General features: G+C 37.9%; 1 protein-coding gene across 1 annotated transcript in view; it reads left to right on the top strand.

Moving 5' to 3' along the window:
- Positions 1-24,454, top strand: part of LOC124789696 (echinoderm microtubule-associated protein-like CG42247) — a 327,329-nt gene that overhangs the window by 270,030 nt on the left and 32,845 nt on the right. Inside the window, exons 14-16 of the mRNA XM_047257139.1 lie at positions 678-969; positions 16,086-16,268; positions 23,948-24,043. Coding sequence (XP_047113095.1) covers positions 678-969; positions 16,086-16,268; positions 23,948-24,043 — 571 coding nt within the window. The remainder of the gene's footprint in view (positions 1-677; positions 970-16,085; positions 16,269-23,947; positions 24,044-24,454) is intronic.

The following is a 24,454-nucleotide window of genomic DNA, read 5'->3' as shown; positions in this document are numbered from 1 at the left end:
GACATGTTGCAGAACTGTTTGTTTCCTAAACTTCACGAAGATTCCAATTATTTCATTTTTATGGAGGATGGCGCCCCGTCTCACTTTCACTGTGACGGGCAGCGTTATCTTAACACCACCATCCCGCAACAATGGATTGAGAGAAGTAGACGAGAAGATCTTGTTCATTGCTTTGGCCTCCCATGTCACCAGACCTCTCACCTTTCGAGTTTTTTGTGTGAGGGTACACGAAAGACGGAGTCTTTATCCTACATGTGTGACAGTTACTCTTAGAGAGCTGAGAAATCGAACTGTTGCAGATGTATTTTTTTGGACAAAATGGTTGTGGAGAGAAGCAGCGATTAGTATGATTGATCAATAATTCAAGAACAGTCTTAATCACATTTATTATTGTTATAATACCGTCAACCAGTTTCAACCCGACGTAGGGGTCATCTTCTGGGCGTTTATACCATTGGTCGACTGCTGGTGGTGTCACTCCTGTCTACATAACGGCAGGAAACTATATCCCCTTCAGAGGTTAATATGCAAACACAACAGCGATAAACGGTTTCCTAAATTCCGTTTTCGTCTTTCGGAAAATGTGTCGCATGTTAACATAGTGTTTGTTAGCGGGGTACTCCGATGCGAAGGGCAAAGCGAACGAGCTGTGACGCGAGGATTGAATGGGACGGCAGGTGGTGCTGGGACACTCACGGCAGCTGTGGGGCCTGGCTGTGCACCCGGACGACGAGCTGTTTGCGACGGGCGGCCACGACAAGCTGGTGGCGCTGTGGCGGCGCCACAAGCTGCTGTGGTCGGCGCAGGTGGCGTACGAGGTGGTGTCGCTGTGCTTCCACCCGTTCGGCGTGGCGCTGGCAGCGGGCAGCAGCGAGGGCTACCTCGTCGTGCTCAACGCCGACAACGGCGCGCCCGTCGCCAGCGTGCGAGTCTGCGGCAGCCCGCTCAACTGCGTCGGCTACAACCCAGGTGAGCGCCACAGGCCTTCCGCGTTTCGTAGCTGCTGCTTGCGAGTGGACCAGGCGTAGCTCGTAGTTATTGACTCTGGAGATATATTAAAACACATTCTTTCATTAGTGTGCTACATACAGTACCGTAATTTAAATTAGGCAGGAAGAATTTCAAATATTTTCTACCCAGATTTAAAATAATGACTGTCGATATCGGGTGATATTTTTCGAACAGATAATAACCATCTTAAAGCTACTCTCTTGAAACGCTGGTTCCTCGTTGTTGTGGTCTTCAATCCAGAGACTGGTTTGATGCAGCTCTCCATGCTACTCTATCCTGTGCAAGCTTCTTCATCTCCCTGTACCTACTGCAACCTACATCCTTCTGAATCTGCTTAGTGTATTCATCTCTTGGTCTCCCTCTACAATTTTTACCCCCCACACTGCCCTCCAATACTAAATTGGTGATCCCTTGATGCCTCAGAACATGTCCTACCAACAGATCCCTTCTCCTAGTCAAGGTGTGCCACAAATTTATCTTCTCCCTAATTCTGTTCAATACCTCCTCATTAGTTATGTGGTCTATCCATTCTTCAGCATTCTTCTGTAGCAACACATTTTGAAAGCTTCTGTTCTCTTCTTGTTCAAACTATTTATCATCCACGTTTCACTTCTGTACATGGCTTCACTCCATACAAATACTTTCAGAAACAACTTCCTGACACTTAAATCTATACTCGATATTAACAAATTTCTCTTCTTCAGAAATGCTTTCCTTGCCATTGCCTGTCTACATTTTATATCCTCTCTACTTCGACCATCAGTTATTTTCCTCCCCAAATAGCAAAACTCATTTCCTAATCTAATACCTCAGCATCACCCGATTTAATTCGACTACATTCCATTATCCTCGTTTTGCTTTCGTTGATGTTCATCTTATATCCTCCTTTCAAGACACTGCCCATTCCGTTCAGCTGCTCTTCCAAGTCCTTTGCTGTCTCTGACAGAATTACAATGCCATCGGCGAACCTGAAAGTTTTTATTTATTCTCGTTGTAGCGGAGTGAAATTTGATACTGTCATACAGAATCATGCGATCTATTTGGAAGACATTATTTTACTCACAGATGTTTGGACTGCATTTGGCGTATACACTGCAGTTGGTAATTATCCGAATTTGCAAAATTTCGTGAATAGCTTCCCTGATGACGTTGTTGTAATAGGGCAAGACTTCAATTTGTCTGTTATAGAATCAAAACTGGTGCCAGAGACAAGGACTGCTGTGATGTTATTCTGAATGTCTTGACCTGAAATTATGTCGAGCAGATGCTGAGAGAAACTAGTTGTGCAGGTAACGTCTCAGACCTTCTAGCAACAAACAGACCTGAACTTTTCGGGTCAGTTAACGTAGAAAAGAGCTTCAGTGACCACAGGATCGTGCTAGCATCAATCACTGCAGGTGTTACAAAAATTATGAAGAAAGGTAGGAAAATATTTTTGTTTAGCATGAGTGACAAGATACAAATTGCACAGTATCAGAGTAGCTAACATCAAATATTTAGTGCTTAGGACGTAAATGTGGAACACTAATGGGTAAAATACCGGGTGATCAAAAAGTCAGTATAAATTTGAAACCTTAATAAATCACGGAATAATGTGGATAGAGAAGTAAAAATTGACACATATGCTTGGAATGACATGGGGTTTTATTAGAACAAAAAAGAAAAACCACCCCATATTGCTAGACGCGTGAAAGATCTCTTGCGCGCGTCGTTTGATGATGATCGTGTGCTCAGCCGCCACTTTCGTCATTCTTGGCCTCCCAGGTCCCCAGACCTCAGTCCGTGCGATTATTGGCTTTGGGATTACCTGAAGTCGCAAGTGTATCGTGATTGACCGACATCTCTAGGGATGCTGAAAGACAACATCCGACACCAATGCCTCACCATAACTCCAGACTTGCTTTACAGTGCTGTTCACAACATTATTCCTCGACTACAGCTATTGTTGAGGAATGATGATGGACATATTGAGCATTTCCTACAAAGAACATCATTTTTGCTGTGCCTTACTTTGTTGTGCTAATTATTGCTATTCTGATCAGATGAAGTGCCATTTGTCGGACATTTTTTGAACGTTTGTATTTTTTTGGTTCTAATAAAACCCCATGCCACTCCAAGCATGTGTGTCAATTTGTACCTCTCTATCTACATTATTCCGTGATTTATTCAGTTTTCAAATTTATACTGACTTTTTGATCACCCGGTAGAAAAGCATCTTTCAAGATGCCCCAGAAAAATGTTTTGAGCTTGGTCTTAAAGGATAGGAAGGATTCGGCATGATTTAATAGACTTGTTACAAAGTTGCTTCATAAACAAAGAAAGGTTCATCTCAGATTTGAGAGCAGTCAAACCTAACTGTCAAACAAAAGCCAGACGAAGTGAAAATGAGCGTAAGGAGAGCAATGAGACGAGCGTTCGGTTTCTGAAGGTAAAATTTTGCCTGTCAATCTGACCAGAAACCCTAAGAATTTCCAGTCTTACAAATCAGTAAGCAGACGGAAACCATTTATTCAATCACTTATTGACCATGCTGGCAACGAAATGGAGAATGACAGAGAGAAGATCGAAATACTGAGTCTGGTGTTGCGAAAATATTTCAGTATGGATGATCATAATACAGTCCCCCCTTCCAATAATCATACGAGTGCTGAAATGGCAGATATTGAGGTAAGTGACTGCAAAATAGAAAAGCAAATACAGTCGCTTAGTAGTGGAAAGGAATGTGGACAAGATGAGAGACTGTAATACTCTACGGAGATTATATGAAAGAACTTGCTCTCCTAGCAGCAGTTTATCCTAGTTCACTGGAGGACTGAAGCGTAGGGCCTACCTAGCGACGGCAAAAATGCACAGTTCATTCCCGTTTCCATAGAAGGCTGTAGAACAGAAGCACATATAATTATGGAACATGTTTTACACTCACATATTATGACATTTTTGAAAAACAAAAATCTCGTCAATAAAAGTCAACACGGACTCCGCAAACAGAGATCTTGCAAAACTCAGCTCATTCTGTTCCTCCATGAGATCCAGTGCGCTATAGATAATGGCACTCAGGTTAATGCCGTGGTCCTTGACTACACGGAGCCATCTGATACAGTTCCACACTGTCGTTTAATGTATCCAACTGTCATGCTAGATTTGTGACTGGATTCAACACTCCCTTGCAGAGAGAGCTCAAAACGTCACTCTTAATGGAGCAAAACTGACAGATGTAAAGATAATTTCAGTAGTACCCAAAGGAAACATAATACAGCCGTCACTGTTTACAATATGTATAAACTAGCCACCTGCCCCAGCTTCATATGGGTAGCTCAAAGTATCTATGGCTGGATGACTTGTCTGGCATAGTGATAATTTTGTTTACAGGCCACTGTATAGAGTTATGATTACAATTCAAAGAACAATGTTAGGGGAACTGAATATCATCACTCACATTTAACTTAAACAATTTAAGTTGTGTGTGCCAAGAAAGTTCTCTGGAGGCACAAATGTTAGCTGTTTCACATTTAACTGGCATTTGTGGTGACATCTTGTGGCAAATGTGGGTGTTGTGAGCTACCACACCAGCCAGCCCACTCAACTGCAGTATCAGTTTTGTGTGAGCTACATTTTGTCTGTGACCATTCCTTGCATTTCCCATCACTCTCCTTAAACATTAACTCTGTATCAAAAAATATGTCCTTATCGGCTTAATATCTGATACCTCTTGCATCACAGGTCGTTTAGGAGTCAGTAGTGGCTTGCACCGGCCTCCAAGCAGCAGTAGCTCACACCGAGCTGACCCTGCAGTTGGGTGGCCTTAAATCTATCTCCTGTGCCCAGAATCCTACCTTCTGAATCAGTCGGTCCATTAATGAATACCGTATCAAAATCCCAACAGTAGTTCCTAAAATTAGCCTTCTCATACAGACAGAAGAACGTGGTACGGGTCTTTAATTTATATTTTGTGTGGACGATTCCAGTGAGTTCTGCTAGATGGCAATGGCATCATTTCCACAACCAGTTGCTTGAAATAACTATAGATTATATACACAAATCTTCCCCAGGAATCAGTCTACCACACACCACCGTTCACAAATGGAACAAGGAATGTGGGATCAGATAGTGGTAGCAGAAGTACTGTCTGCCACACACCATCAGGTAGCTAACAGGGTACAGTTGTAGATGTAGATAAAAAAGTGCAAGCTTAAGAGAAAAATATAAATATACCAGACATTTTGTTACGAAATTAACATGTCAAGTGGTCATTGTGGTGATCTAAAATCAGCTGCCATGCCTGATCATTTTGATGTCATTGATGAACAGCGTGAGTTGACAAAATATTTGATCAGGTGAACATCCACAACTGAGGACCATGTTTATAGAAGAAAAAACCACTGAATTGGATTTTTATTCTGTAAAAAGAGCAAGTTAAATTTTACAAGTTTGCTATTTGTGGAATGCATGTTGACTTCTACAGAGAAGATTTTCAATCTCGAAAAAGATCACAATATGCAAACATAAAACATATTTATAATTCTACAACAGACTGATGTGAGAAATATAGACCTGTAACTGCATATATTTCTGCAATGATCCTTCCTGAAAGCTCAATTGATCCCTTCTCTGATCATCTGTAATACTTTGTTGCTCCACTCACCTATAGGAAAGTGTGGCTGGAAGCCAAGCAAGTTCTTTTGAATTATTGGTATACAATCATATGGGTATCCTACCCAAGATCCATTCTGCAGAGTGATTTTAAATGATTTTATAAATTACAGTCTTCCTCAGGAAAACTACTTCAGGAGATGAGATTCACATTTTCAGCTTTTTTCATACACCATTTCAGTGCCATTATGATCACTAAGTGGCTGTATATATGATTTTGACCATTTTAGTGACTATCAGGCCAAATTTTTTTTATGTTCTTGATCAGATCAACAAGCAAAATTTTACCTGTGAATTCTCTGAGCACTTCTTTCATTACTGTCCTAAAATCTGTTTTGACTTTGTTCAGTTTCTGTTTGTCAACAAAGCTTTTATCTTCATTTAAATCTCTGACAAAGCTTCATCCCTTTTTCTAACAACTTCCTAACATCGCTGTCAATTATTGGAGAGTCTTTTGCATGCCTCTGGGCATTGCTCGGCACACTTATTTCTCAAGTATACTGTATAATATTCAAGAATTTTATCTATTGATGCTCCATATTGCATTCCTTGGAGATGAGTATTTGATGTTGACTGCTCACATAATTTGGAACATGTTTCCTGTCACACTACTGAAGAAAAAATATCTTATTACCTTTATTAACATCACTTCTTAAGCCACTGATACTATCTCAACATCCCTTTAAGTCATTAATGCAATAACCACCTTACGGTCTCTAAATAAATGTTATGTAAATTCCAATCTGGTAAAAGTTTTTCAATTTGACACCACTTTGGTGACTTGCATGTCAGTTTCATGGTCTATTTTTGGCCATTACTTTGTTATACATTGTCATCCCCATATACTGTGGAGTCCAATCATATAATTTCAATTTGTGTGTGGGAAACATAAAATTATTTTTATTTCTTGTGCTGTATGTGTGGTTAAAATGATTTTCCTCAAATAATTTTTGCCAGATGTGTAGGAAGATAATAATTTCATAAATGTATATGGAGGGTACAGTTAGGATTTGCAGTTGTCGAAATGATGGGTGACAAGATTCTGTTTTCTGTACAGTACACATGTATCTGATATTTTTTTCTGAAGTTTCAGTATACGAGATAACTTGAACTTCCCCAGAAAATTGTACCATACCTAATTTTGTGGACTGGCAAGACAGCCAATCCACTAGGACAGGAGGCCGAAGGGCATGTGTTTAAGCTCACACAGGATGGCGTGAGGTCTGGAACAGGACAAGGTCTTTATAGTAGCAAAAATAGTACGTAGCTTCTGGAATACTTAACTTTAATCCATAATTGGTGAACATCGGTCTGACGGTACATGCATCACAAGATAAATAGCAATTGATAATGGCGCCTTGCTAGGTCGTAGCAAATGACGTAGCTGAAAGCTATGCTAACTATCGTCTCGGCAAATGAGAGCATAATTTGTCAGTGAACCATCGCTAGCAAAGTCGGCTGTACAACTGGGGCGAGTGCTAGGAAGTCTCTCTAGACCTGCCGTGTGGCGGCGCTAGGTCTGCAGTCACTGATAGTGGCGACACGCAGGTCCGACCTACACTACCGGACCGCGGCCGATTTAAAGGCTATCACCTAGCAAGTGTGGTGTCTGGCGGTGACACCACACCTAATGAGTGATTCAAAATAACTATGGTATGCTATTTTTTCGTGTACTCATGTTGGTAGAATTTTCAAGTATCTGTGTTGCAAATGCAAAATTGCGTAGTTTATTTGATAAGGAGTCAATATGTGTGCTCCAGTTCAAGTTCTTGTTCACATTTAGTCCCAGGAATTTGACAGTGTCAGCTTCTTCCATAAGTTAATTATTTCATTGTTTTTTTAAGCTCTGCATATTTTGAGTGTTTGGTTTTGAAATGTAACACATGGGTTTTTACAATGTTCAGTTTCAACCTATTTAACTGGAACGAATTTTCTAGGTTATCCAGTGTGCTCACAATGAAGTTTGGATTTTTTTTTTGCATCATCATTTTCAATTAAAACAAAAGTATCATCTGCAAACAGAACTGATGGGGAACTGATATTTGTGGATAAGTCATTTACATAGAGTAGGAACAAGATTGACCCCAAAATGGAGCCTTGAGGCACACCTTGTTATACAGTACTTCACTTCGAAAAATAATTCACCACATTTGAAGCGATAGTTACCCGGTGTTTTCTGTTCTGCAGGTACAATGTAAGCCATTTGAGAGTATTACCCTTAATCCCATATTTATCTAATTTGTAGATAAGCAGGGCATGCTTTACAGAGTTGAAGGTTTTTCTAAGATCACAGAAAATACCAGCAACTTTACTCCTCTGGTCTAGTGCTTTGCATATCTTTTCAATAAAGTTATTTACTGCATCCATGGTGTTTTTCCTCATTGGAATCCAAATTGATTATTGATTATTTATAATAATATCATTTTTACAATAAAATTTTGTACCTGGTTTGCAGCTGCTTTCTCAAACACTTTCGGTAAGACTGGAAGAATAGAAATAGGATGATAGTTTCCCATCGCTTCATTCAACCCTTTCTTTAACAGAGGTCTGACTTCAGCGTACTTCAACACATCAGGAAAGCATCCCTGTTCAAAATATTGATTAATTATTTTAGTTAGTGGAGGTAAAATTATGTGGTACACTGCTTTAATCACTTTAGTCGGTATCCCATCCATCCCAACTGAGTTTTTATTTTTTAATGATAATACAATATTTTCCACATGCTTTATTCAGACCTTTTTTAAAATCTGTGAGATACTCAGCTCTTTGCTGGAGTCCAAAGGGGTTTACTTAACTCTGACACTCTACTATATCAATATCTGACTTTGCCACATTTATGAAGAATTCATTTAAACACTCAGATATTTGAGCTGGGTTTACAATAAGGCTATCATTTACTTTAATCCTAGATATTTCATTTCTATTAATTCTAACACCTAACTCTGATTTGACAACAGACCACACTGCCTTTGTTTTACTTTTATGTTGTGAAATGAACTTATTGTTTGCCATTTGTTTGGCTGCTTTTACAACTTTTTCGAAGGTAGCGTTATAACATCTAACTTATTCAGGAAAATACCTGTTTTTATTATATTTCAGCTCATTATGTAGTTACCTCTGCCTAGCACTAGAAATTTTTATACTCAGAGTTACCCATTTAACTTTACCTGCGATTTTGTTACATGTGGTTCCAAGTGGAAAAGCTTCATTAAACACCCCACGAAAGCTGCTCAAAAATTTGTCAAAGTTACTACTTCTTGAAATGCAGTTGTCATAAGACCATTCAACCACTCTTAACTTTTTACTATGTCAGTGAATTTGGACACATCATTGATTTCACCTAGAATATTAATGTTGAAGTCAGCAGCTATTAAAACCTTTTTTTTTCCTTTTTCTTTGTTTAGATTTTAAAGGAGCACTGAAATTTGGCCCAAAAAGCTTCAATTGCAGCTTTCTCTGGTACTCTGTAAATAGAAACTACTATGATATTTAGGTCCCTTAACTCGATACAGCAGCTCTCAAATATACTATCGTCATTCAAATGTTTAAAGTCATTTCTTATTACGTATTTTATATCAGAATGAGTAAGTATGCTAGAGCCTCCACATGATTTCTCACGTCTACAAAAGTTGTTTGCTGCTTCAAAATTTTCGATTTTGTTAAGAATTTTAATATTATCACATGTAAGCCAACGTTCATTGAGGAAAATAACTTCGATCTTTTTACACTCTGAAAGAATAATTTGTAATTCGTCGATTTTATGACATTTGTTTTAAAAGTCAGCACTTGGACCATTTATATTCCAGTGCATTATGTAGAAACATTCCTTCTTATTTATGGTTTCAAGCAGTATATTCTTTCTTGGGCACCATTTTGGTCTTGCCATTTTAGTTACCAGACACTGTTTCTCATCCCCATCATTCCTTATGTTTCCCTCATTATTCGGAATTCTACAAGTATCAGCGAACATTTTACTAAGAATTTTTTATCCTAATCTGTTTAAATGAAGACCATCTTTACCCAGGCTTTTATTGCTTAAGAACTTATTTGGATTCACTGCACAACTCATGATTCTATTTGTTCTCTTTTGTGCAGTAAAGATCTTTTTGGCTAAAGGTGATTATACCAAAAAATGGCATGTTGGAGTGAAAGTAGTCAAAGTAAGCTGCTTTGATAGCATTTATACCACCAACAGGGGTAATTACACGCAGGGAATAAGTTGCTACACTTGGCCTTTTATGAAGATCTAGAATATGCTAGGACCAGTTTAACTTGTCGTCAATTATAATGCCCAGAAACTTTTGAGATGTCACACTATAATATATTTTGACTGTCACAGTATAATTTAATTGTTTCATTTTCTTGCAGTGATGCATGAAATTGAATATGTTGTGATTTCTCAATATTTAGTGTTAATCCCTTAGACTTAAACCAGTGTCAGACATCTACAAGTACAGCATTACATTTATTTACTAGTTCACTGATTCATCGACTTTCAAGCATAATAGTAGTGTCATCAGCAAAAAAAATGTAAATTTGCTCTCAGTGTCTGTACAGAATGGGAGATCTTAGACAAAGACAAGAAACAGTAAAGGCCCCAAAATGGATCCTTGTGGCACTCCACACTTTAATGTGCTCCAGTCAGATGAGACAGGACATCCATCAAAACCATTTAGTATCACCTTCTGCTTCTTATTGTGTAGATATGATTCAATCCATCTACCAGTACTAACATTCAAACCATAAAAATTGGCCTTCCTTAAGAGCATGTACTGGTCAACACAGTCAAAGGCCTTTGACAAGTCACGGAAAATTCCAATGAAAGAAATTTTCATTTGTAAGAGAGACAATAGCCTTCTCTGTTGATCTTTTTTTGGAAGCCAAATTGATTTTTGTTGGGGATGTTGTAAATTGTGAGATGCTCTACAATTCTTTTTTTACATTACTTTCTCTAATATTTTTGAGAAGCAGGTTAACAGAGATATTGGATGATAGTTGGTTAAATTAGTTTTGTCACCATTCTTAAAAAGTGGTTTCACAACAGCAATCTCCACCACTCTGGGACATTACCTTGCTGAAAATATTCATTAGAAATGTGGCACAGGAGTTGCTTTACAACTTTCAATAAAATGTTGTCAATGTCTGTGGAATTTTATTTTTTAAGGATTTTATTATATTTCTAATTTCGCTAGTAGTGACTGGAGCCATAAAAATTGGGTCATATATGTTGTGGTCAGCCCTTTGTAATAAATTCATAGCCATATTTAATGAACCCTTACACCAACATGATCTGCTGCTGTTAAGAAATGATTGTTAAATATTTTAGAAATTGCTACAGGATTATGTACCACATCATCATTTCATTATGGCTTTTTTTTTTTTTTTTTTTTAGGCTCTCTTTATGACATTCCAAATGGTTTTAATTTTTTTAGTGTTATCAGTTCCAGATTTAATATATAAGCCTTTGGATTTGTCTATCACCCTTTTTAAAACTTTACAGTTCTGTTTATAATATCTTTTAAGGGGATTATTTGACAATCTTAAAGAGGCATATGATTCCCTCTTAGTCCTGCAGGAAATTTTAATTCCTTCTGTAATCCATGCTTTACAAGAAGAAACCTCAGTGTTCTTCCTGACAGTTCTTTTTTGGAAAAGACATTTCAAACAGGGAGATAAATTCACTTACAAAAATGTTAACTTTATTATTTACATCACTTGTCCTATAAACTGGGTCCCAAACTATTTGTGATAGATGGTAATTGAAGTTGGAAAGAGTTTCTGTGTTTATACATCTAAAGAACTGGTAGATGTGGGAGACTTTGCTGCACAAACTGATGGTGTTAACCTCAAGTAGTTGGCCATCATGATCCATGATCAGAAAGGCTGTTTATGACTCGGCTTATACTTGCATTGTTGATTCTTATCTTGTCAATGACAATACTGTCTATCAAACTTTTGCAATTTTCTGTAACTCTAGTGAGGAAGTTAAACACAGCAGCCAAGTTGTAAGAATTCATTAAATGTACAGGTCAGTCATACTGTTACTATCACTTACAAATTTGACATCAAAGTTCCCAGAAACTATTAAATTTTTGGATTTGGATTAACGTTTTCCCAAAAACATTTCTAGCTTATTCAGTAAAATACAAAATTTCCTTGCTGGAGCTCTATAAACTGTAAGCACTGTAACTGACAGGTTCTTTGCAGTTATTTCAATCCGACAGACTTAAAAATGTTGATCTGCAGAATATGTGTTTAAACCTAAACGTTTATAAATAATTTTGTTGTCAATATAAATTACAGCATCACATTTCTCTCTGCTTGTTCTACAATAATAAGTAGCTAAATTATACCCCTCAAGTTGCAGCCCTCCAGTTCCATTTGTCATATGATGCTCAGTAAGGCATAAACATGTGCATGATTAATAAAATCTATATCACCTAAATTTACAGATAGAAAGTCTAGTTTATTTTTGAGACCTCTGACATTTTGATGAAAAATAATAAGGTTGTTAGAGCTACCTTCACTGTCCTGTTGAGAGTTCCTTTGTATGTTCACACCATATCTCACTTTTTCACTTAGAATTGAATTTGCCCTACTGTGACCTATGTCACAGCCAGCAGTTTGTCCACTTGATGATATCTCTGTGGTTGTGAGGGTTCCAGCCATAAAAAATCACTACTTCCCTTTGGCACTCATCTTACTCTTGTTGAGGCTCATGGTCCATTTTTTCACTTCCGTGTACAGCAGCAGAAACACTTCCAAGATCTTTAGGTTCTTCGGATGAAGCATCAGATGACAATGATGTTTCTGTGGGTGAAGTATGTGATGGATTTAATAACAATAATAGTGATAATAATAACAATTATTATTATTATTATTATTGTTATGCTGTTGTTGTTAGCCCATGAAAAAGGCTTTACCTTGTGTAGAGGAAGCAAGCTATTATCTTTAAATTTAGCAATGATAGATGAGATTCACATATTTGGGTGTTGCCTGCATTCTTATTTTTTTCCTTGATAGACTGGCATGGAGTACCTTCTGCAGCACAAGAGGTGACTTTTCTAACAGAGCAGGTTTAAAGAGTTTTGAGTACGTCAGTTCAGTTCCACAGTTTTCTTATAATTGATGCAATGTTTTTGCATATTTTGAACTTCCCAGTGCTGTTTTTTGTTTAGGTGTAGCCCATGGTTAGTGTAGTCACCTCTTTGCAAAAAGGGATTGACATCAATTACCTTCACATTAGCAAACCTTGATGATATATTCATTACATATCTGTTAAATTATTCACTGTGTGGTTGGTTTCTGGTACATCATAACAGTAAGGAATGGTAGACACTAGTAAGTTTGTGTGATCAAGTTTTGAGATCACCTTTACTAAATCATGGAAAAAGTTGATTTTATTACGACTGTGATTCGTTCCTGCAAAAATAATAATTGCATTGTCATGTTTCAAATCCCTAGTTAGTTCAAATGCTCCTCCCACTACATTCCCAAAGCAGGCATTTGGTTTACATTCCTCTAAGGAGAAGTTCATTAATTTCAGTACTTCCTGTCAAATTTACCAGCATAAGATAACTTGAGAATTAACAACTCTGAATAAGATGTGACACACTTTTCGCAATTAAATTTACATTTATGGCTAAAGTTCAGTAAATGATGAGTAACATGATGACTTACATCACTTGTGAAGTTGACAGAATTTTAGTTGAGGTGCTTTGGCATGCATACATTTCCAAACCTAATAGCCTAATAAGTTATACATTTCCTCAAATGACAATTCTACTGGTTCTACTAAAGAAGCGAGTATGCACAGATGAAAAATCTCAGGTTTACCACAAAAACAAGAGACTTTTGATGCTTTGAATATGATGCACAGAATGACTGGAAATGCTGATGAAGTTGCCTTGGCCTCATCATAAAGTGTAAAAAATGCCCTGAGTGGGAACTCAGACAGGGGTTGTAGGACCAGCACAGTCAGTATTATGGGATGATATTTTAGCTTCAGATGCCAGTTGAGCAGGAGTTACTAGTCTTCAAATTGATGTTGATCATTTTTGCTTACTGTTCAATCTGCTGTTCCTGCTGCTTTTTCTGCAATACCAGTTCTTGTGTACAATATCTAGTTATTGCTGATTTTCTTGATTCTACTGTTGTAAAATTTTTACCTACAGTGGATCCATAATGGTGCAAACATTAGGTTCAGATATTCTCATTGCCTATGTTCTATCCTTAATGTGTTTATTCTATAACCTCAATAACAATATACAGACCACAATACACAATACATAGATCAGCACTCCAGAATCAAGTAGCAAGCAAGTCTGTAGTCTAATCAATGACCATGGTGATTACCAATAATATTTGTAATCAGTGGTATTCACAATCATGACACAGGGCAGAAGAAGCAAAGTCTTCACAGAGATTCAATAACTCTCAGTATAATCCAAATGGAGTTATCCAGTCCAATTAAAAGAATTTACAAGAAGCTCCCACTGGATATAAAAAAGGGCATTGATAAACATCTTGTATTCAAGAAACCATAAACCATAATGTATATAATTTAAATGAATTTTTAGAGCTATAAGTTCTGTATGAGATTGGTTATATTATAAATGTTATAATTTGTATGCTATTGTATGTAATATTGTATATCTTATATGTATACTGTCTGCAGTACTGCATTTTTCTTGAAACCTTGAATTAAAATTGTAGGTATACTTTGTATGTGTATGTTTGCAGTATTGTTTCTTTTTCTTCTATTTTTGAACATATAATAATGTATTCTATGTCTCGGCCTACATTACCATACAACAACTGTACTGAATAGGACAAATAAGACAGTCAATAATAACGGGAGTTGAGCCAGCACAATGCTGAATGGTTAAAAGCGAATAAGATGTGAGGTCTGCACGTTGCACTTAAGATGTTTGATTACAAGAGTTGTTGTCCGTGTCAAGCTTGGTCACCAATCTCACAGTCTGCATACCAGAACTACCAGTGCTGCTGTCTCTATTGCTTCAGGATTGCTGAAGCTGCTATCTCTTGATATTAGCAAAAAAAGGCTAACTTTGGCTTCTTTTGAGCTTTAAAGTTTTTCTCATTGTCTTGACCGGCTGATGGGACTGCTAGCATAATCTACATACTTTCACCCAATACTGTCATGTGGCATAAACTGAAACAATGCCGCTGAAATCCAAATAGTGTTTATTCCTTATCAGCAGTGCCTCATTCTTAAAAAAGATGTTTCAGTACTGTGACCTTCGAGAGATGTTTTTGAAATTTAAACTTCTCAAAACGTTATTCTAATGCTTTTCTAAACGTTTTAAAATTTTGAAAACAACATTTGTTTTACATAGCTTCAACCACAGTGAAAGTTCTATTACCACATGTCAAAATCTGTGGTGCTGATTTTTCTCTTGTCAGAGGTAACAGTACAGTATATCAGTGCGTATCATCACAAATCAAGTACTGCTTATATGTATGCAGTAAGAATATTATGCAAAGCTGTTAATCAAAGCTCTTAAGGAAGCTCCTTCAACGACCCTGGATTCACTCAAATGCTGTTACATTACTCTTTCATTGTATGTGGGGTAATATTAACAATGAATTCAGGATGAATTGTGAAATTGATGTCCATAATATTACAAGGAACAATAATGTCCAAACTGAATATGCATCTCTATCTAGGTTTCAGAGATTGTGGGATTTAAAGTGTATGATTCACAAAAAATAAAAATATAATAGTGCCTGGATGAACTTTTAGCTAAATCAGTGGATGGAAAGTATTTTTCTAAACTGAACCTCATTTATGCTCACTTACAACTCTCTGTAGATGAACCATTACAGATAATTTCTTTTAGACTCTGTCAGTATAACAGGTTCCCCTTTGTAATCTCAAGTGCCTCCACAACATTCCAAATGTTTCTGGAACAAGTAACACAACATGCAGTTCAGCGTGCTAATTATCTTGATAATATTATGACAGGAATGAACCAACAATATCATTTGAATGTTTTATTCTGGTGTAAAGTCTTTAACAGATTACTGTACTAGCTGACATCAGGCAGAAAATTGTAAGTGTCACAAAATTCTAAAGTAAAATAGAAGAGCATCTTATTGGCCAGTCCTAAATTAATCAGAACATTTTAACTTTCTGGAGTAAATTTCAGACTGAATTATTATTCATATCAGATGTATTTAAGTAATTCCCATAACTGTCAATGTGAGTAAATTAACAGATGTTATAATCTGTTGTTTGTATAATTTACAGAAGTAGCCTAAGCTAGTTGATTTGTCTTGACTTGTTCAGCATATTTGAAGGCTCTATTCCATGATGGGTTTTGGAACACAATGTATGAATAAATCAGTGAATGAATAAATGAATGAGTGAACTAATGCATATTTTATTAATATTTTTTTAGCGGGAGATGTTATTGCTGTTGGCTCCCAGAATGGCAGCATCTACCTGTTCAGAGTGAGCCGAGATGGATTCTCCTACAAGAAATCAAACAAGATCCGGGGAGCGCAGCCACTTATTCAAATGGACTGGAGCACAGATGGCAACTTCCTGCAGACTGTGACTGCTGATTATGACCTAACTTTCTGTAAGTCCTTGTTTTCAAAAGTCAGCTACTTTTATGTGTGGCCCATTTCCAATTACAGGAAAGAACTCTTCACCTTGAACCTCTTCTTCAGTTGCTATAAATAGCATTTTATGATCTTTCAGTTATTTGCTTCTGTTTTAATTTAGTACAACATAGGGATCCAGAAAAATGTAACACAAAAGCTCCCTGATGGCAATGTGGATAGTATCAGTAACTTATTCTCCTGTGTTTGTAGTGCTAACAAGATCTGACAGTTGGTTTCATGGAGCTGAAACAGTTTCTTTGAAATTACTCACACATATCATAATCTCATGAGTTATTAGGATAGGTTCATATTGTTCTATCTGGTAGTGGCAATAGAAATGGCCTAGGTGTAGTACTTTTTATTAAATGCTTCTACAGTTAACACATGTGCCATTGCACCCACTGAGTCAGTGGAACTCACTTCACCTGTTTTGGGAAAACTTGCTTTGTCACATTTCAAGAGGAGGCAAATGCAAAAGGGAAGGGGTCTGATAACTGATGCCAGTTCAAATGCATGGCAACTAATGGTGGCCCTTAGGGAAATGGCAGCAAGTGACAGGAAGGAACATCAGGTTCACTGTGTGTCTATGTCTGGGGGCCTCATTCAGCATGTTTATGAGGCTATTCCAGCAGCCATTGAGGGAACAGGTTAGCCAACTGCAGATTGTGGCACACTCTGGAACAAATGATGCCTGTCATCTGGGCACCAAAGTCACACTTAGATTATTCCAGCAACTGGCAGAGAAAGTTGAGAAGACCAGCCTGGCATACAGAATTTCCACAAAGCTCACAATTTGCAGATTTGTCCAAAGAACTTATTGTGGCCTTGGTCCCCTGGTTCCAACTGGAAGGACTAAACCAAAGACTGAAGTTTCTGTGAGAAGCTTGCCTGTGACCTGCTGCACTTGTGCCATATTGTTGAAAACTGTAGAGTCAGCTGTGACTCATATCAGAAACCATTACCCAGGTAGCTGACTGTGTATGGGGTGCAATTGAGGGTTTTTTTAGTTTATGTGACTCTCCATCGAGTCAGATAATGCCAGCTGTAAGAGATCTAGAAGTGTAAGATCCAAAATAATGCTCCCCACAGGTGGTAGTGTTAAAATCATAGTAGTTAGCTGCTGAAGCATTTGCAACAAAATGTCAGAGTTTGAAGAACTACTGAAAATCAGTGAAGCTCACATAATGCTGGGAACAGGAACCTGGTTGAAACCTGAAATTGATAGCTGTGAGATTTTTGGGGGAAATAAAAGTATATGTCAGAAGGATAGGTTAATGGGAAATGTTTGTAGAGTATTTGTCATAGTAGACAAGAAACTCAAACCCACCAAGATAGAAATTGAGGCTGTATGTGATTTTCTTTTGGCTAGACCCACCATCAGGGATGGGCATAAAATGGGAACTGTATTCTTCTATTACCCACCAGATTAATCCCTGATGTAACCAAAAACTCTAGAGAAAACATCAGTTCGCCTGTACATAAGTTCCCCCATCATTTTGTAATCAACAATAGAGACTTTAATCATCTATTCAGAAGATTATAGTTTTATTAGTAGTGTGTATGACAAGATATCCTGTGAAACATAACTAAATGTTGCCTTTGAAAACTTACTATAACAGATAGTTCATATGCTCATTCATGATGTAAATATATTAGATTTAATGGCAACAAATAGACCTGACCTCTTTGAGGATGACCACATTAAAACTGATATTAGTGACTTAACCATGCATTGGATAGATAGGAATCCAGTAGAACAGTCCATAATAGGAGAGACCCTCCATTATAGTCACTGTAAAGAAACTTTTAGAGAAGCAAAGACTACTGCTTAACTGGTGTAAAACAAAGCATAGGGCTATAGATAGAGATGCTGAATGAAACATGTTTGTCTATCAAAAGAGCAATGAGTGAAGCCTTTGATCTTTCTCAATACTTACAGAAATCCCATTCATATGTAATAGCTGTTAGTGGCACCAAAGTTAGTGCCTCGTCACTTACAAGTGAGGCGGGAACTGAAACTGAGGAAAGCAAGGGTAAAGCTCAAATGCTTAACTCCTTTTTTGGATGTTCCTTTACAAATGAAAACCCATGAGAACTGCCCCAATTTAAGCCTTGTACCACCGAAAAGATTAGTGATATAAGTGTTAATGTCAGTGGTTTTGAGAAACAGATGAAATTGTTAAAACTGAACAAAGCTCCAGGGCCCAATGGGATCCCTATCAGATTCTATAGTGAATTTGTAGCTTAGTTAGCCCCTGTTATAATAAAAATCTTTCATAGATCCCTCAACCAAAAAACTACATCCAGCAGCTGGAATAATGCACAGGTCACAGTCATTTACAAGGGTAGTAGAAGTGATCCACAAATCTACCATCCAATATCATTGACATGAATCTTGGTACAGTCATAAAGTGAAATTAGTAACTGGATTGAGGATTTTTTGGTCATCATCAGATGTCGAAGTAATGTTGGGTGTGTTGCAGGGAAGAGTGTTTGAACCCTTTCCTTTTCATGTTGGAGATTAATGACCTTGTGAAAAATAAAGAACCTCAGACTTCTTGCCCTCTGTCTAATCTGCAGCACTTCACTGTCCGCACCCTCCACCATACTATCCTTCCCCCTCCCCACCCCAGCCTCCTCCTTATCCCCACCCTGTTGCCACTCCCATCATGCACCGGTGCTGCTACTTGCAGTGTGGTTTCAGTTGCCTGAGACTGCAGTCATGCGTGAGAGTTGCGTTTGCATGACTCTGTGTGTGTGTGTGTGTGTGTGTGTGTGTGTGTGTGTGTGTGTGTGTGTGTGTGTGTGTGTGAGTATTGTCAATGAAGGCCTAACTGGCCGAAAGCTATAATTGTGAGAGTCTTTTTGTTGTGCCTATCTGGGGCTCAGTATCTCCGCTATTTGGCGAGGAGCAACTTCCCTTCTCATAATATTGTTATATTCCATCCTGGATTTTCCATTGTTTGAGGTTGCTATTAATACAGTCTGCCAGGTCATTAACATGCAACATGAACAACAAATGTCCCAACAAATTTCCTTGCAGCATGCCTGAAGTTACTTCTACTTCAGTCAATGACTCTCCATCCAAGGTAGCATGGTGCATCCTTCTTTCCAAGAATCCCTTGAATGGCCCATAAATTTTGATTAGTACCCCATATATTTGTACTTTTGTTAATGAGAATTGGTGTGATACTGGGTCAGAAGCTTTCTGTAAGTCAAGATATACTGCATCCACTTAACCGCATTGATTCACAGCTCTTAGGATGTCATATGAGGAAACCCTGAGTTACATTTTGCATGGCCACTGTTATTGGAATTCATGCTGGTTGGTATGGAGGAGGTTATTCTGTTACGGATACCTCTTTATGTTTGAGCTCAGAATACATTCTAAAACTTAACAAGTCTTCCAATCATTAGGCATGGATTTTTTATTCGAGGGATCCACAGTATATTATGGTTAAAACTGAAGCTAACTCAATTGCAGTTTCTGTGTAGAAACTGTTAGATTCCCTCTGGCACTGGACCTGTGTTTAAATGTACTGGTTTTAGATGTTTCTTAGTGCCACTGGTGCTAATATCTGTATCACTCATCTCTGCAGTGATATGAGAATTAAACTGGGGCAGTAGCTCTAAGCTTTCCTTTGTAAAGGAACATTCAAAAATGGAATTCATCATTTCTGATTTTATGTTGCTACCCTCACTTTCAGTTTCTGTGCCATACATGAGTGTCTAGGCATTAAGTTGGTACCACTAACAGCCTCTACAAACAATCAGAATTTCTTTGAGTTTTGTAAGAGATTTTTCAATAAGATTCTGCTGTGATAGTCTCTGAAGGCTTCATGTACTGCTCTTTTGACAGCCACACACGTTTCATTCAACATCTCTCTACCTATACTCCTCTGCTTTAATTTTGGCCTAGTGTGCAGTAGTCACTCTTTCTTTAGAAGTTCCTTCACAGTGACTGAATATGATGGAAGATCCCAATTTATTGTGATCAGCTTATCAGGTATTGATCCATTTTTCTACTGATGGGACATTATTGGAACAAGTATGGGCAACACACACTATCACTCACTAAAGTTCCTCTAGCCAGACACTGAAAGTGGGTTATTTGTGCACAGAGTATAAATCACAGATTGGACATGTATCACAATATTGCCCAAAGCAGCTTAATAGAAAATATTGGCACAACTCTGAAATAATAAGGAATCAAAGATGACAATATTTATGGAAAAGTAAGCATAATATTATAATTTTCTCATGCAGAAACATAGTTGTGTATTTTTGTCATTCACAATCCATTGTAGTACCAACAAAATCTCATGTTTGTGACTCTAAATGCTCAGAACATTCCAACGCATTAATTTACAATGCTTCCTCAAACTAAAATAGTACTTATGAATATAATAGAGGGAAACATTCCACGTGGGAAAACTATATCTAAAAACAAAGATGATGTAACTTACCAAACGAAAGCGTTGGTAAGCTGATAGGAACAATAACAAACACAAACACACACACACACACACACACACACACACACACACACACACACACACACACAAAATTCAAACTTTCACAACCCATGGATGCTTCATCAGGAAAGAGGGAAGGAGAAGGAAAGACGAAAGGATACACACACACACACACACACACACACACACATATATATATATATATATATATATATATATATATATATATATATATATATCTATATATATATATATATATAAAGAAAGATGATGAAACTTACCAAACAAAAGCGCTGGCAGGTCGATAGACACACAAACATACACACAAAATTCTAGCTTTCGCAACCAATGGTTGCCTCGTCAGGAAAGAGGGAAGGAGAAGGAAAGACAAAAGGATATGGGTTTTAAGGGAGAGGGTAAGGAGTCATTCCAATCCCGGGAGCGGAAAGACTTACCTTAGGGGGAAAAAAGAACAGGTATACACTCGCACATACACACATATCCATCCACACATATGTGTGGATGGATATGTGTGTGTGTGTGAGTGTATACCTGTCCTTTTTTCCCCCTAAGGTAAGTCTTTCCACTCCCGGGATTGGAATGACTCCTTACCCTCTCCCTTAAAACCCATATCCTTTTGTCTTTCCTTCTCCTTCCCTCTTTCCTGACGAGGCAACCATTGGTTGCGAAAGCTAGAATTTTGTGTGTATGTTTGTGTTTGTTTGTGTGTCTATCGACCTGCCAGCGCTTTTGTTTGGTAAGTTTCATCATCTTTCTTTTTAGATATATTTTTCCCACGTGGAATGTTTCCCTCTATTATATTCATATATATATATATATATATATATATATATATCCATCTGCACATATACAGACACAGGCAGACATATGTAAAGACAAAGAGGTTGGGCAATGTACCAAGGTTTTCGTTTGGTAAGTTACATCCTATATGACATCTCTGCCCAACCTCTTTGTCTTTACATATGTCTGCCTGTGTCTGTATATGTGCGGATGGATATATGTGTGTGTGTGTGTGTGTGTGTGTGTGTGTGTGTATACCTGTCCTTTTTTCCCCCTACAGTAAGTCCTTCTGCTCCCGGGATTGGAATGACTCCTTACCCTCTCCCTTAAAACCCACATGCTTTCGTCTTTCCCTCTCCTTCCCTCTTTCCTGATGAAGCAACTGTGGGTTGCGAAAACTTGAATTTTGTGTGTGTGTATGTGTTTGTTATTGTTTCTATCAACATACCAACACTTTCATTTGGTAAGTTACATCATCTTTGTTTTTAGATATAAAATAGTACTTAGTTACACAGACTTGTTTTTACATGCAATTAAATAACTGCATATACAAAGCATTTTCTAATGCATTAGTTACCAGCTGAAGCATAGTCTGCCACCATCCTATCTGCCACCATCCTTAGCTATGAATGAACCTAAGTGATCATTCCATTTTGTATTCATACAAAGTGTTACTTATTGATATTTCTATGACTTGACTAATATCGTTATGAACGTAGCTACACAGTAATGCAGAATATCAGTATCATGTGATGGAGAAAAAGTACAAAAATCCGCTACCAAAAGTTCTGAACTTGCTTTCCAGTATAAATATTCTCATTATTATACACTGAAGTGCCAAAGAAACTGGTATAGGCATCCTTATTCAAACAAAGGGATACACAAACAGGGAGAACATGACACTGCAGTCGGCAATGTCCATAAAAGACAACAAACGCCTGGCACAGTTAGATTGGTTACTGCTGTTACAATGGCATGTTATCAACATTTATGTGGTGTTAGTCAGTGCATGAGCAATGGGACACAGCATCTCTGAGGTAGTGATGAAGTGGGGATTTTCCATATGACCATTTCACGAGTATACCATGAATATCAGGAACCCAGCAAAACATCAAATCTCTGACATCACTGCAGATGGGAAAAGACCCTGCAAGAATGGGACCAATGACAATGGAAGAGGATTGTTCAACTTGACAGAAATGCAACACTTCTGCAAATTGCTGCAGATTTCAAGGCTGGGACATCAACAAGTGTCAGTGTGCAAACCATTCAGTAAAACATCGTTGATATGGGCTTTCAGAGCCAAGGACCCACTCATGTGCTCTTGATGACTACACAACATAAAGCATCATGTCTTTCCTGGGACCATCAACAATGACATTGGACTGTTGATGATTGGAAACATATTGCCTGGTCAGATGAGTCTCATTTCAAATTGTATCGAGTGGACGGACATGCGCAGGTAGGGAGACAACCTCATGAATCCATGGACCCTGCATGTCAGCAGAGGACTGTTCAAGCTGGTGGTGGCTCTGTAATGGTGTTGAGTGTGTGCAGTTGGAGTGATATGGAATCCCTGATACATATAGATATGAGACAGGCGACATGTACATAAGCATCCTGTCTCATCACCTGCATCAATTCATGTCCATTGTGCATTCCAATGGACTTGGGCAATTGCAACATCCCACATGTCCAGAATTGCTACTTTGTGGCTCCAGCAACACTCTTCTGAGTTTAAACACTTCTACTGGCCACCAAACTCCCCAGACATGAACATTATTGAGTATATCTGGGATGCCTTGCAACACGCTGTACAGAAAAGATCTCCAACCCCTTGTATGCTTACAGATTTATGGATAGCCCTGCAGGATTCATGGTAACAGTTCCCTCCGCACTATTTCAGACATTAGTAAAGTCCATGCCCCGTTGTGTTGTGGCACACCTGCGTACTCAGGGGGGCCCTACATGATATTAAGCAGGTGTACCAGTTTCTTTGGCTCATCAGTGTATATTATAGGTAATATGCTGGTATTATTCTCTTCTTGCCTGACTAACTGATTGAAGGTGTTACAAGAACATTGCTGACTCAAACTATGAGGGGCCAGAGATCTTGGTGTCCACAAGTTTTTATACCTTTCACTCCTTCTCTCTAAAACAAAGTTTTTCCTTAGGAAACAACTTGCACTTACTGAACTTCATGACCACATAGTGCTTTCAGGTTCCTTCTCTACAGACTTAACATGTTGTAGGTACATTAGCATAGCAGCAGATCTGTAAAATGCATATTCATTGATCATGTCTTACAGTTTTCACTGTTTTATTCCATATGAAACAAATTTGAAAGTTTGCTAGAATAAAATGTCTTTTTCTCTAAGGGGATGTGAAAAGTTTGACACCAGAGAAGAGTGCTGTTGCCATGAAAGATGTGAAGTGGTACACTCATAATTCCACTGTCGGTTTCCTGGTTGCAGGTAAGCTCACTTAAAATGAGAGCTCTTTTTCTTCCACTTGAGCTTTTTTAATATTTTAAAATATAAGCAATAACTGGAATCTTTTTTTGGGAAGTCTAAAACCTGTACCAATAATTAATGAACTATCATAGTTACATATTTATGTTAACAGACTAGCACTTACATGAAAGATGAAATCATTTGCAATAAGATCTGTATTTAGAATAGTTGCTCCAAAACTGGGGGGATATGTGTGATGAGATTTATAGCAGTTATGACTTTAAAATTAAAATGGACAAATGATCTGAAGGTTCCACACAAACTTCATCGTGTGTCCATAAAATAATTTGATAGGTAAAAGAATTTACTCACTAAGCAGTAGCAAGAGGAAATGCACATAAAATTTAAGGAAATGCACAAGCTTTCAGAGCC

This window comes from Schistocerca piceifrons, chromosome 3 (assembly GCF_021461385.2).
Source record: "Schistocerca piceifrons isolate TAMUIC-IGC-003096 chromosome 3, iqSchPice1.1, whole genome shotgun sequence".
NCBI lineage: Eukaryota > Metazoa > Arthropoda > Insecta > Orthoptera > Acrididae > Schistocerca > Schistocerca piceifrons.
Note: the sequence above shows the minus strand (reverse complement) of the source record. Positions and strands in the feature narration are given on the sequence as shown.